This window comes from Mus caroli, unplaced genomic scaffold (assembly GCF_978045245.1).
Source record: "Mus caroli unplaced genomic scaffold, Mus_caroli_1 scaffold_1, whole genome shotgun sequence".
In the NCBI taxonomy this organism is placed as follows: domain Eukaryota; kingdom Metazoa; phylum Chordata; class Mammalia; order Rodentia; family Muridae; genus Mus; species Mus caroli.
The window spans coordinates 66,747,788-66,763,519 of record NW_028227256.1 but is presented as its reverse complement, the minus strand read 5'-3'; the positions used below and the strand labels follow the sequence as shown (position 1 = coordinate 66,763,519).

Below are 15,732 nucleotides of genomic sequence, written 5' to 3'. Positions count from 1 at the left end.
CAAAACATGATGTGTACAGAAAAACTTCCCAGAGCAACTCTTCTCGCATGCACTGCTACAGAACTCTTGACAATGCAGCTGTACTTTGACATAGATATTGGTATGCATCTGTTGTCTGGATAGCTAGCAACACATGGCCAGATGCGCAAGCTAATGCTAAGTGATTCTGTGGCAATGTAAAAATAACGCTTGTCCCTGGAAATGCAGACCTCAGTGAACCTGTAAATTGGGAGAAGAAAGGGAAGCGGGAATGAGAGAGACACTGAGCAGCGCAGTGCACCCTGAGAGTCTCACAGACTTAAAACTTTGAAGCCACAGCCTTGACTCTAACCTCTCTAGTGATCGTGTAAAGCTGGACTTATAATCAGAGGCCAACTCATGATCCACCCAGTGAAAACAGATGGACTGCCCAGCACATGGAACAGTTCTGTTTGCAAAGCCTCTGAGGGTCTCCTAAAGAAGATGCACTACATTTGGATACTGATTCCCCCGACCCTTGGGGCATCCTCAGAGATGAAATGAAGGAGAATCAGATGGAGCATTCTGTGTGAAAATGTTTGGGGAGCATTCCTCTGGAGAGAAATCTAGCAAGGGTGGAAAGGAGCAAGTCACAGACAACTGTCTGAAAGGGAAAACTAACTCTTTGCTTCGGCTTTTACTGAACAACTTTCCTGTTTGCTAATCTCTCAGGAGGTCCTGTGTAGAAAATGTCTAGGCAATTAAGCTCTTTGTGATTTGCATGCAGAGCCATTTTCCACTGGGAAAAGTGAGCATTTGGACTTAAAACTGTTTTAATGGTGCCAAGCTGGCTCTGAGCAGTTCAAAGGTCTCTGCCTACTATCTGCCTACTACTCCTTCAAAGAATAAAATGTTAGTAATGCTGAACTCTAGATTCAAGTCTCATTTGTCACCGCTCCTGTTGCCCTCAGCTCTCACTCCTGCTCTTCTATACACTGTTCCCTGCAAAAGCCTCATTCTATAGCCTGCTCTTACTCCGGTCCTTTCGAAGGACACACCTTCCTGCCTATGCCCAGAGCCCCGCTTCCAGGCCAGACATCTTATGGTAGACTTACAGTCTAGTCGGGGACTGCAGCTCCCACTCTGCCACATATTCATGGTTCCTAAAAGGAGCGTAGGGACTTGGGAGTTTTACAGTACAAAACACTCCTTGGTACTTAGTCATAAAGGGAGTAAATGCTAGTGTCTAAACAAGCAAAATTTGCCCTAGTTCTTGATTTTGTGGATTCCTGTAGAAGATAGGCCACTGTTTATAATGCGTGCTCGGACAGTGTCATGGAACAGGGACATGATTATAGTAGCACAGAAGACCCAGCTTCAAGACCAGGTGCCTCAGAGAAACACGTTAGCTGGACTGACAGCAGAGATGACAGCCGTAATGGGTCACAAGTATGTTCTTCTGCAAATGAGCCACGGGCAGAAATCAATGAACAATCTGCAGCTTAAAGCAGTAAACAAACTCCTTCCCATGAAATCCTCTTCCACTGACACACTCGTAGGGAGTGATTACAGCCAGCAGCATCTCTAGAAAGAACAAACATCACCAATGTATGCTTTCTGTAACTTCCCAGAGCTACTGTCGGCAGAAATCACTATGTAATCTTTGCCATCTTCTCAGAGTCAATGTTCACAGAAGCAATTAAAAAAACAACAACAACAACAACTAGTTGGGATTCTCCCTTATTAGCATTTTACTTCCCTAACAGAAAGGGTGCTATAAATAGCAAATATCACTGTCATCTTCTCTCTTGCTTAGGAATACCAGCCTAAAGTTAACTGAGAAATATACACAAGCAGTGACAACTGATTTGCATGCCTGTGGTCACATTCTCACTGTTGATTACTTGTGACAAGCTTTACTAACAGATCTGCGTGAGTCCCCTGAATTACCAGCACCATATAGGTACACAAAGCTATGGAAAGCCCCTGGTCACTCTGGTGCCAGACAGCTATTAGACATCTTCTCATAGTGGGAAGAACTGTCAGTTAACATGTAAACTCTATAGTTCTCATGCTGGGTGGGAATATATGGATCTTTCCAATTAGTAAGCCAGGAGACACAAAGACAGGAGCTCTGTACACTGCTCCTCCATCTGTACAATGTGTTAGTGGTGGTGGTTTTGAGGCAGAGCCTGGAATAGTTACCCTGGAGCTGCCTCTCTGCGCCACCATTGCTCAAAACTCTGAGGCCTGGGAGCATGGGCATGTGCCAGCATGCCCAACAGTATCTGGAAATATAATGGCTACAAGTCAGGATATTTGTCTCAAAGTTTGCTGCTCCAATTATAGGCTCCAGACCTGTCGCATCTTGGGAGCTTGTTAGCCACAAAGAATCTCAGTGCTCACCCAGATTTACTGCACTAAATTCATCATTTACAGTTACATGTGTGATTCATTAAAGTTTACATAGACGACAGGACACAGCACCAAGCAGTTTTTCTCTCTAAACAGCCATGGCATTAATATATGTAATACTGAGCATCCTGGGTTTAGTTTCATAGCTGTTGGTTTAGAATACACATTAAAGTTATCAAATATTTCTATTTGAATATATATATATATATATTCCACAGACCACCCCAGTCGGGTATGGGGGGTCCCTAGAATGAGGGTCCTTGAAGCTAGGTGGGTAAGGATTAGGTGGTAACAAACAGAAACAAGCACAGAGGCAGTTTGAATCTGAGTGTATTTTGCAGCTCTCAAGCAGGGGATTTTATACATTAAAAAGCCAAACATTGCCCAGACATCCGGCCACCTTCCCTGCCAGAGGTTAGGGATCCAACCAGCCCAGGAACGCTTTGCCTGAGCATTGGTTGCAGACATCCAGGTTCCGGGACCCCGCCGAGTGCATTCTGCACAGGCCCCAGACATCCGGCCACCTTCCCTGCCAAAGGAAAGGGGTCCGAGCAGAGAGGGAGCACTTTGCCTGAACATCAGCAGCAGACATCTTGGTTCCGGGACCCCACCGAGTGTATTATGCACAGCCCCAGAGATTACCAGATGGCAAAAGGCAAGCACAAGAATCCTACTAACAGAAATCAAGACCACTCACCATCATCAGAACGCAGCACTCCCACCCGACCTAGTCATGGGCACCCCAACACAACCGAAAAGTTAGACCCGGATTTAAAAGCATATCTCATGATGATGGTAGAGGGCATCAAGAAGAACTTTAATAACTCACTTAAAGAAATACAGGAGAACACTGCTAAAGAGTTACAAGTCCTTAAAGAAAAACAGGAAACCACAACCAAACAGGTAGAAGTCCTCAAAGAAAAACAGGAAAACACATCCAAACAGGTGATGGAAATGAACAAAACTATACTAGACCTAAAAAGGGAAGTAGACACAATAAAGAAAACCCAAAGTGAGGCAACGCTGGAGATAGAAACCCTAGGAAAGAAATCTGGAACCATAGATGCGACCATCAGCAACAGAATACAAGAGATGGAAGAGAGAATCTCAGGTGCAGAAGATGTCATAGAGAACATCGGCACAACAATCAAAGAAATTACAAAACGCAAAAGGATCCTAACTCAAAACATCCAGGAAATACAGGACACAATGAGAAGACCAAACCTACGGATAATAGAAGTTGATGAGAAAGAAGATTTTCAACTTAAAGGGCCAGCTAATATCTTCAACAAAATTATAGAAGAAGAGCCGGGCATGGTGGCACACACCTTTAGTCCCAGCACTCGGGAGGCAGAGGCAGGTGGATTTCTGAGTTCAAGGCCAGCCTGGTCTACAAAGTGAGTTCCAGGACAGCCAGGGCTATACAGAGAAACCCTGTCTCAAAAAAAAAAAAAATTATAGAAGAAAACTTCACAAACCTAAAGAAAGAGATGCCCATGAACATACAAGAAGCCTACAGAACTCCAAATAGCCTGGACCAGAAAAGAAATTCCTCCCAACACATAATAATCAGAACAACAGATGCGCTAAATAAAGATAGAATATTAAAAGCAGTAAGGGAGAAAGGTCAAGTAACATATAAAGGCAGGCCTATCAAAATTACACCAGACTTTTCACCAGAGACTATGAAAGCCAGAAGAGCCTGGACAGATGTTCTACAGACACTAAGAGAACACAAATGCCAGCCTAGGCTACTATACCCGGCCAAACTCTCAATTACCATAGATGGAGAAACCAAAGTATTCCACGACAAAACCAAACTCACACATTATCTTTCCACGAATCCAGCCCTTCAAAGGATAATAACAGAAAAAAAAAACAATACAAGGACGGAAACCATGCCCTAGAAAAAGCAAGAAAGTAATCCCTCAACAAACCAAAAAGAAGACAGCCACAAGAACAGAATGCCAACTCTAACAACAAAAATAATAGGAAGCAACAATTACTTTTCCTTAATATCTCTTAATATCAATGGACTCAATTCCCCAATAAAAAGACATAGACTAACAGACTGACTACACAAACAGGACCCAACATTCTGCTGCTTACAGGAAACCCATCTCAGGAAAAAAGACAAATACTACCTCAGAGTGAAAGGCTGGAAAATAATTTTCCAAGCAAATGGCATGAAGAAACAAGCTGGAGTAGCCACTCTAATATCGAATGAAATCGACTTCCAACCCAAAGTTATCAAAAAAGACAAGGAGGGACACTTCATACTCATCAAAGGTAAAATCCTCCAAGAGGAACTCTCAATTCTGAATATCTATGCTCCAAATGCAAGGGCAGCAACATTCATTAAAGACACTTTAGAAAAGTTCAAAGCATACATTACACCTCACACAATAAGAGTGGGAGACTTCAACACATCACTTTCATCAATGGACAGATCGTGGAAACAGAAACTAAACAGGGACACAGTGAAACTAACAGAAGTTATGAAACAAATGGACTTAACATATATCTACAGAACATTTTATCCTAAAACAAAAGGATATACCTTCTTCTCAGCACCTCACGGGACCTTCTCCAAAACTGACCATATAATTGGTCACAAAACAGGCCTCAACAGATAAAAAAATATTGAAATTGTCCCATGCATTCTATCAGACCACCATGGACTAAGGCTGATCTTCAATAACGACATAAATAATGGAAAGCCAACATTCACGTGGAAACTGAACAACACAATTCTCATTGATACCTTGGTCAAGGAAGGAATAAAGAAAGAAATTAAAGACTTTTTAGAGTTTAATGAAAATGAAGCCACAACATACCCAAACCTATGGGACACAATGAAAGCATTTCTAAGAGGGAAACTCATAGCTCTGAGTGCCTCCAAAAAGAAACTGGAGAAAGCACACACTAGCAGCTTGACAACACATCTAAAAGCTCTAGAACAAAAGGAAGCAAATTCACCGAAGAGGAGCAGTTGGCAGGAAATAATCAAACTCAGGGGTGAGATCAACCAAGTGGAAACAAGAAGAACTATTCAAAGAATTAGCCAAATGCGGAGTTGGTTCTTTGAGAAAATCAACAAGATAGATAAACCCTTAGCTAGACTCACTAGAGGGCACAGGGACAGCATCCTAATTAACAAAATCAGAAATGAAAAGGGAGACATAACAACAGATCCTGAAGAAATCCAAAACACCATCAGATCCTTCTACAAAAGGCTATACTCAACAAAACTGGAAAACCTGGACGAAATGGACAAATTTCTAGACAGATACCAGGTACCAAAGTTAAGTCAGGATCAAGTTAACGATCTAAACAGTCCCATATCCCCTAAAGAAATAGAAGCAATCATTAATAGTCTCCCAGCCAAAAAAAGCCCAGGACCAGATGGTTTTAGTGCAGAGTTCTACCAGACCTTCAAAGAAGATCTAATTCCAGTTCTGCACAAACTATTCCACAAAATAGAAGTAGAAGGAACTCTACCCAATGCATTCTATGAAGCCACAGTTACTCTGATACCTAAACCACAGAAAGATCCAACGAAGATAGAGAACTTCAGACCACTCATGAATATAGATGAAAAATCCTCAATAAAATTCTCGCTAACCGAATCCAAGAACACATTAAAGCAATCATCCATCCTGACCAAGTAGGTTTCATTCCAGGGATGCAGGGATGGTTTAATATACGGAAATCCATCAACATAATCCATTACATTAACAAACTCAAAGACAAAAACCACATGATCATCTCGTTAGATGCATTCGACAAGATCCAACACCCATTCATGATAAAAGTCTTAGAAAGATCAGGAATTCAAGGCCCATACCTAAACATGATAAAAGCAATCTACAGCAAACCAGTAGCCAACATCAAAGTAAATGGTGAAAAGCTTGAAGCCATCCCACTAAAATCAGGGACTAGACAAGGCTGTCCACTCTCTCCATACCTATTTAACATTGTACTTGAAGTCCTAGCCAGAGCAATTCGACAACAAAAGGAGAGATCAAAGGGATACAAATTGGAAAAGATGAAGTCAAAATATCACTTTTTGCAGATGATATGATAGTATATATAAGTGACCCTAAAAATTCCACCAGAGAACTCCTAAACCTGATAAACAGCTTCAGTGAAGTAGCTGGATATAAAATTAACTCAAACAAGTAAATGGCCTTTCTCTACACCAAGAATAAACAGGCTGAGAAAGAAATTAGGGAAACAACACCCTTCTCAATTGTCACAAATAATATGAAATATCTTGGCGTGACTCTAACTAAGGAAGTAAAAGATCTGTATAATAAAAACTTCAAGTCTCTGAAGAAAGAAATTAAAGATCTCAGAAGATGGAAAGATCTCATATGCTCATGGATTGGCAGGATTAGCATTGTAAAAATGGATATCTTGCCAAAAGCCATCTACAGATTCAATGCAATCCCCATCAAAATTCCAACTCAATTCTTCAATGAATTTGAAAGAGCAATTTGCAAATTCATCTGGAATAACAAAAAACCTAGGATAGCAAAAACTCTTCTCAAGGATAAAAGAAAGTCTGGTGGAATCACCATGCCTGACCTAAAGCTTTACTACAGAGCAATTGTGATAAAAACTGCATGGTACTGGTATAGTGACAGACAAGTAGACCAATGGAATAGAATTGAAGACCCAGAAATGAACCCACACACCTATGGTCACTAGATCTTCGACAAGGGTGCTAAAACCATCCAGTGGAAGAAAGACAGCATTTTCAACAGATGGTGCTGGCACAACTGGATGTTATCATGTAGAAGATTGCGAATTGATCCATTCCTATCTCCTTGTACTAAAGTCAAATCTAAGTGGATCAAGGAACTTCACCTAAAACCAGAGACACTGAAACTTATAGAGGAGAAAGTGGGGAAAAGCCTTGAAGATATGGGCACAGGGGGAAAATTCCTGAATAGAAGAGCAATGGCTTGTGCTGTAAGATCAAGAATTGACAAATGGGACCTCATGAAACTGCAAAGCTTCTGCAAGGCAAAAGACACCATCAATAAGACAAAAAGACCACCAACAGATTGGGAAAGGATCTTTACCTATCCTAAATCAGATATGGGACTAATATCCAATATATATAAAGAACTCAAGAAGGTGGACTCCAGAAAAATCAAATAACCCCATTAAAAAATGGGGCTCAGAACTGAACAAAGAATTCTCACCTGAGGAATACCGAATGGCAGAGAAGCACCTGAAAAAATGTTCAACATCCTTAATCATCAGGGAAATGCAATTCAAAACAACCCTGAGATTCCACCTCACACCAGTCAGAATGGCTAAGATCAAAAATTCAGGTGACAGCAGATGCTGGAGAGGATGTGGAGAAAGAGGAACACTCCTCCATTGTTGGTGGGATTGCAAGCTTGTACAACCACTCTGGAAATCAGTCTGGAGGTTCCTTAGAAAATTGGACATAGTACTACCAGAGGATCCAGCAATACCTCTCCTGGGCATATATCCAGAAGATGTCCCAACCGGTAAGAAGGACATATGCTCCACTATGTTCATAGCAGCCTTATTTATAATAGCCAGAAGCTGGAAAGAACCCAGATGCCCCTCAACAGAGGAATGGATACAGAAAATATGGTACATTTACACAATGGAGTGCTACTCAGCTATTAAAAAGAATGAATTTATGAAATTCCTAGGCAAATGGATGGACCTGGAGGGCATCATCCTGAGTGAGGTAACACAATCACAAAGGAACTCACACAATATGTACTCACTGATAAGTGGATATTAGCCCAAAACTTAGGATACCCAAGATATAAGATACAATTTGCTAAATGCATGAAACTCATGAAGAATGAAGACCAAAGCAGGGACACTGTGTCCCTTCTTAGAATTAGGAACAAAAACACCCATGGAAGGAGTTACAGAGACAAAGTTTGGAGCTGTGACGAAAGAATGGACCATCTAGAGACTGCCATATTCAGGGATCCACCCCATAATCAGCTTCCAAACGCTGACACCATTGCATACACTAGCAAGATTTTGCTAAAAGGTCCCAGATATAGCTGTCCCTTGTGAGATTATGCCAGGGCCTAGCAAACACAGAAGTGGATGCTCACAGTCAGCTATTGGATGGATCACAGGGCTCCCAATGGAGGAGCTAGAGAAAGTATCCAAGGAGCTAAAGGGATCTGCAACCCTATAGGTGGAACAACATTCTGAACTGACTAGTACCCCGGAGCTCTTGACTCTAGCTGCATATGTATCAAAAGATGACCTAGTCGGCCATCACTGGAAAGAGAGGCCCATTGGACACACAAACTTTATATGCCCCAGTACAGGGGAACGCCAGGGCCAAAAATGGGAATGGGTGGGTAGGGAAGTGGGGGGAGGTTATGGGGGACTTTTGTGAGTATTGGAAATGTAATTGAAGAAAATACGTAATAAAAAAAACAAACATTACATCTCTTAGAAACTATATCCAATGAAACAATCACAAATACCAACAAAAATCATTTGGCACAGTAAAGCACAAAAATCATCCAAGCGTTACAACTCTGAAACTATGTATTCAGTGAATCACAATCAGAACAGGTAATATCATTCTAAGTCATCAAAATATAACAATTCTAAAAAGATGTATTCAGTGGGGGCTCTTGTCCAAGGCTAGTGACATATTTCCAGGAGCAGGTTAATAAATCTTTAACAGTCAGTGCTTTTAACCACTGAACTAACTCTCCAACCCCATGATCAATTATTATTTAACATCTAATGCCTGATTTTTTATAAATCTTCAATATGTAAATTTAAACTATTTCAATTCTTTCTAATTAAGGCTTTCTTTTTTTGTTTGTTTGTTTGTTTTTTCCAATTTTTTATTAGGTATAGTTAAGGCTTTCTGTACCATATACCCAAACCCTCCTCCAATGATACATGTGTAGCCATATGAAATTTTATTGTTGGGAAAGTTTTTATATATCATAATAGATTTGTAAATGATTTAGGAAATAAAGTGTTGGTTTCCCTGGGGATAAGGTCATGTTAGTGACCCCATCTCTAGGGATGGTTTCTTACCCATTATTCTCACTTAATATCTTGGCCTAGGCTACCAGGAACATGTAAATAAGAAAAGGAATAAGAGAAAACAAAACAGATAGATTGCCATGAGAACTATGGCTCAATATTTTTTCTCCATCAAAGAGTTCCACAACTGGTTCCAGGAGGCCTCCCCCTTTGAGGTCAATCACCTCAGTCTGTGGAACTTGTCACACAGATCCTACTGGAGGTAGTGTGGTGCGCATATATATATATATGTATATATATATATATACACACATATATATATGTAAATATATGAATGATAAATTCTAGTATGAAAACGTAATATTTTCTGATGATAATTGGAAACATTAATTAATTAGAAGTCACTAATTATTTCACAATTATATTTTACAATATTATAAAATTTCAGGGTGTCATTTTATAAACTCTGAAACAGATGTTTTCTGTTTAATAAACATTTTTTAAAGAAAAGAAGGAAGAAATAAAGGAAGGGAAGGAAAGATACCTGTAAATCCACTATACTTGCTACTTCTTTTCAGTTAATTAACATTTTTTTGTTTAAAAAAATAACCAAGTGTTAAAAAAACAATAATCAACAATAAAGTCAATAAAGATAGAATTTTTATTTAATAAATGTTATCAGTGAAAATTACTCCTGCAGTGAGGCTCTGCACAGAAAACAGCTATCGTAGACGGGATACCACTCTAAAGCTTCAGCTTGTTCCAGTTTCTGGAATCCTTACTTTGACAGCTGTAGACACTGAGTCTGTATCCAGAGCTAAAGATGCTGTAAGCCTAACTTTAACTGTACTCAGCCATGACTGTTCCTGGGACAGTGGGGACCATAAAGCAGGCAGCAAACTCATTTACACAGCCTAAGCCTAAATTCTTACTGGTGGAATACACAGAAAGACAAAATAGTTAAACACCAGTCGGGAAGTAGAGTTAAGAAAAAGAGATAATACTTCCCTTTCCTAAAGTGTGAATTTCATTTTCCTTCCTTGGAAAAGGTTTTGGTTTTCACAAGTAACACCAAAATCAATTAACCTTTATCCCCTTTAATACAAACGTATCCCAGCCTGCAACTAACAATTGAAATTGGGAACTCCTGAGCAGCCACGCCTTTCTAGGCAGTCCTTAGTCACTACTACAACTGAAACATCTTCAAATATGACTTTTAAAAGTACCACTAACAACCACCGGCAGACTTTCTGCGAGTTCAGTAAACAACAATTTATCCCGGGATATCTTATAATAGTGCAAGTATTTTTCTAACAAGAAGTTCTGCAAGGAATTCATACATCACTTGACTAGTTCGATAAATGCTGTGATGACAGCAAAGATAAAAGCCAAGTCATGCCTGCTGCCAATTCACTTTGTGGAAGTTTAAAACACAGAAGCAATTACATAGTGAAGCCCTTCACAGGAGAAACAAGAGTCAGTGATAACAAGCAACAGGTACCAAGGAAGACTGTTGCAGCCATGAGATCTGTCTCCTGAATATCCTCCCTAAGCCATAACAAAACCCCTGGGAGGCATTTTAATAGAAGCATTTTCCATATTCTCCCAATTTGCTTCTCTGTTACTGTGATGGGGCACTGACCTTGTGGTTCCTTGAGGAGGAAAGGTTTTATTTGAAGGCATAAAAGAAAAACAGGGTCATGAAGAAGAAACCATGAAGGAACACTGCTTATAGACTTGGTTTTCTGGTTTGCTTAGCAACCTTTCTTATACAGCTAGCCACATATGCCTAGAGATGGCAGGAAGTAGTGGTTTGGGCCTGCCTGCATCAACTAACAATCAAGAAATGCCCTGTCAGCACTCAGGAGGCAGTGGCAGGAAGATTGCAGTAAGTTTCAGACTAGCCTAGTCTATAGAGTGAGTTCCAGATCAGCCAGACATACACAGAGAAACCCTGTCTCAATAGAAAACAAAGAGAGGGAGGGAGGGAGGGAGGGAGGGATGGAGGGAAAGGAGGGAGGGAGGGAGGGAGGGAAGGAGGGAAAGGAGGGAGGGAGGGAGGGAGGGAGGGAGGAAGGAAGGAAGGAAGGAAGGAAGGAAGGAAGGAAGGAAGGAAGGAAGGAAGGAAGGAAGGAAGGAGAGAGAGGGGGAAAGAGAGAGGGAGGATGAAGGGAGGGAAGGAGGGAGGAAAGGAGGGAGGGAGGGAGCAAGATGGATGGGGGGAGGAAAGGGAAGGAAAAGAAAGGAAGGAAGGAGAAAAAGAGGGAGAGAGAGAATGTCCTTTAGACATGGTCACAGGTCAACTGACCTAGACAATTCTGCAACTGAGGTTCCTCTTTCCACGTATACCAGTTGACAACTGTCTTCGTTAGGGTTTCTATTGCTGTGATGAAACACCATGATCAAAAGCAAGCTCAGGGAGAAAGTTTATTTGGCTTACACATTCAGCATCAAAGGAAGTCAGGACAGGAACTCAAACAGGGTAGGAACCAGGAGGCAGGAGCTGATGCAGAAGCCACTGAGGAGTGCTGTTTGCTGACTTGCTCCCTTTGGAGTGCTCAGCCTGCTCTCTTATAGAACCCAGGACCACTAGCCCAGGGATGGCCCCAACCACAATGGGGTAGGCTGTCTTCTATCAATTACCATCCAAGAAATTGCCCTATAGGCTTGCCTACAACCTAATCTCAACTGAAGCACTTTCTTAATTGAGGTTCCCTCCTCTCAGATGGCTTTAGCCATCAAGTTGACATAAAACTACTCAGCACAACTGAAACGCTGACACTAATGATGAGTCCTGCTTTTGTGTCTGGCCTGAGCCACATTAGTTTATACAGTTTCCTATTGTCTCACTGTTTAAGAAGGGTAGAAGATGATTTTCTGGAGAACTCAAGTGAACCTCTTCCAGAGGCCTTTTTCAATACTGGCAGGTCATTATCTAGTACCAGGAGTATGACCTACACTGTAAGGGAAACTCTAAGGCAAACTGCACTAAATTACAGGTGATTACATATATATGCAGGATAAAGGACACTGGAGTTCTGATTCACTTATGCATACTATAATTTTTATTAGGCACTGAAGTAGCCTGAGGGCTATAGACTTTAAACCCAAGAAAGTCTCACTTCGACAACGATCATAATTGCCTTACAAAACAATGTCAAATAACATTATACTGTCAATTCCTAATTATGCACGTGAAGAGAGTCCAGGGATACAAGGATAATTGGCATTCTCAATTAATCCTGAAACTTCATTTTGACTAAGAGTTAAAGCCTCTCCCATGACTAAATCTCTTCCCTGAACACTGAATATAGCAAACTCCACTGGTTAAATGTTTGACTTTGCTCTCCCCCAGCTATCCTTCGGTTGAAACATGAAATAGTAATCAGCCAACCATGAAGAGATGGAAGAAAAGCATAGACACCAGATAATTAACGGACTTGATAATGAAATCTTGAAACTTAGATTTACTTACATCTGCAGCTGTGATTTAACTTATTTTGGTAAGATCTGTATGTAACATATGGACTCACAAAGAGTGTGGCCAAACACACAAGACCTATACAGGTTCAAGCCAGATGGGGATGGGGTCCCCATCACTGGGAAGTGGCAGCAGACAGAGGGTCCCAGCCGTAACTAAGAAGATACCTACATTGATAACACTTGGCAAAAGGAAAGTCAGTTTTCTCTAATTGTGTCATTGGATGACACCACATTTTACATCCCTGATGAGGTCGAATGCCCTTGAGTAGCTGTAAACCACAAGGTCAACTCAAAGGTATTTTTGTGGACATTCTGTTTCATTTTGCTTTTACGTTTGTTTAGGATTTCTGTCTTGCTGGTCTTTTACCAGTCTGTTTTTGAAAGACTCTAGCAAGCTGGAGCATGGCCAACCAACCAGCTCTGACAGGTCTTGCTCTTCTCCATTCCCTTCCTACAAACCTTTAGACTGCATTCCTAAAGCTTCCCACTTCCTTCCTCCTCCAAGACCAATCCAAGAATTGAAGTCCAGCAACCAACCGCCCCCCTTTGGCTCAGCTAGTCAACATTGCCAGGTCAAAATTAAACACCTCATCCTAACACAGGGTTTCCTCTTAAATCTTTCTAAACTGCCATCTGCCTATGGGCCACATCTGTTTCCTCTCTATCCAGAGGCGGTCCTTTGTACCCCCTCCAACTCCCCACCCAAGGATGAATACTCCTTCTCCCTCTTTCTTGTTCTCTATATTTGTCTTTGTCTTTTAATCCCTGCCCTTTATCCTACTGGGACAAATAAATCTCCCTTGTGCTGAGAACTTGGTCTTGGGGTATCTTTTGCCAACACCAGTTTTGACTTCAATTTTGTGGGGTTTTCTCTTTGTGGGGGTTTTGTGTTTTACTTTTTAGTCAGTTCTCTTTTTTGTTGTTTCTGTTTTGAGGGACCATAAAATTGGGTGGGGAGGGAGAAGGGCAGGGTCTGAGAGAAGTTGGGAGGAAGGGATAGCATGATCAAAATATATTACATGAAAAAATGTTAGATTTTTAAAAATGTGTGGGAAAACTGAAATATGTTGCAGTTTTAATTCAGTGCTCTTCTAGAAATTTCCATAAATCTGATTTTTTGTTTAAAGTTTTATTTCATAAGAATCCTATGTTTATTTTAAAAATACATCTTCAAAATGTTATCAATTATTCTTATATTAATAACTAAACTATATCTAGAGAAATAATTTCCATGACAAAAGATTTACAAATGTTTTGCTGGAATTCACTAGAAGAACACTGGAAACCCTCATATTTGGTACAGATGAAATTAGACATAATAACATGATTTTATTTAAACTTTAAAGTGAACATTCTGAAACAGATTATAAAGATTCATTTATGACACTAAGGCAACCCACATTTTTTTTCAAATTGATTTCAAGACTTAACTCCTATAAAAATCATTTTTTATCCAATATAATACTACATATTTTCTGCTTAACTGAGCCTGTTAAAGCTCCCCAAATGGATCACTGTTGGATCTATGAGATCTTGAATTAAAAAACAAGATACTATAACTATTCCAATAATAATAATAATAGATATTTTTACTGTCTTTGACATCTTTATAGATAGCCATCTTTCTTTTATCTATTGTAGTATGTGGCTCTTACTTCTAAACAGTGGACATTAATCCAGAATTTCCTATCTAGAGAAGGGAAGGCTAAAGACTTACAAAAGAGTTAATGAACCTAACTATACATATAAAATCATTCATTTTTTTTTCTGGTACCTACATTCATAACTGCTCATCATGATCTGTTGCTTTTTTTCCAAGCATTTGCCAGCTCATTCCACAAACATTTATTAGCCCAATGTGGGGGGCGGCAGGGTATTAACAGCCAAAACGGAAACTACAGAGGAACGTAGGCATCCCTATGGAGAGACCTGGTACAAGACCACAGGGTGCCCAGAGATACATACAGATCTCCCTTAATATGTCAACATCTGATGGAAGTTATTAAGAGGGTATGCTGAGGGGGTGTGTGTGTGTGTGTGTGTGTGTGTGTGTGTGTGTACCATTCATCAGAGAGTTCGAAGATTCCTTGTGCCACCTTCATGTCAACTGCCTCCATCCTACAGGTCAGGGTGTAAATTACAAGGTCCTGGAAGGCTTCCCTACTCTGGTCATGACTGTAACCACAGATGAGCCTACACTCCAAAAATGGCTTCGGCTGGTACAGAGCTGGGCTGGAAAGGACTCCACCTGGAGGTCCCACGGACACTCCATCAATGGGGTCCACAGACGCCCCGACAGGAAGCCCCTGCGCAGGCCCCATCAGTCACCAGCCCGCCCGCAAGGCCACCAGAAGGATACGCTCCAGGTAGTAGGCGCCCTCGGAGGTCACCGCCTCTGTCACCTCGCCCGTGGGTGACAAGCCAATGCCCAGCGCCTCCAGCACCCGCAGCGGCGGGACACCAGACGGAGGAGCAGACATGCTTGCAACTGCGCCCCTCGGTGCCCCTCCGACTGGCGTCGCTACTCTCGCGAGAACCGGGGACCCCTCACCCCGACCAGCCGGGCACCAGAAGGTCGGGGTCAAGCCCTCTGCGCGTCCGCAGTTACTACAGCAACGCGTTGCCTAGTTACCCCAGACGCCCCAGGAAGCTTAGACTGCAGACTTGAAGCCCGGAACCAGGGACTCATATTACATTTACACAAGCTACTTGTTTGGGTGTTTTTGTTTTCCTTTTGCTTGCTTGCTTGCTTGCTTGCTTTAACGCCATTCTTTCCGGCTTCCTTTTTCTTCATTGCTTTCCTTTACTCTTGTTTATCACATGCCAATTCGGTCCTCAATTTTTAGATGT

At 41.2% G+C, this 15,732-nt stretch overlaps 1 protein-coding gene across 3 annotated transcripts in view; it reads right to left on the bottom strand.

Moving 5' to 3' along the window:
- Positions 1-15,475, bottom strand: part of Spag16 (sperm associated antigen 16) — a 945,274-nt gene extending 929,799 nt beyond the window's left edge. For all 3 annotated transcript variants that reach the window (XM_021171958.3, XM_085838176.1, XM_021171964.3), the window contains exon 1: positions 15,242-15,475. In XM_021171958.3, coding sequence (XP_021027617.1) covers positions 15,242-15,362 — 121 coding nt within the window. In that variant the 5' untranslated portion in view covers positions 15,363-15,475. The remainder of the gene's footprint in view (positions 1-15,241) is intronic.
- Positions 15,476-15,732: the final 257 nt, after the last annotated feature.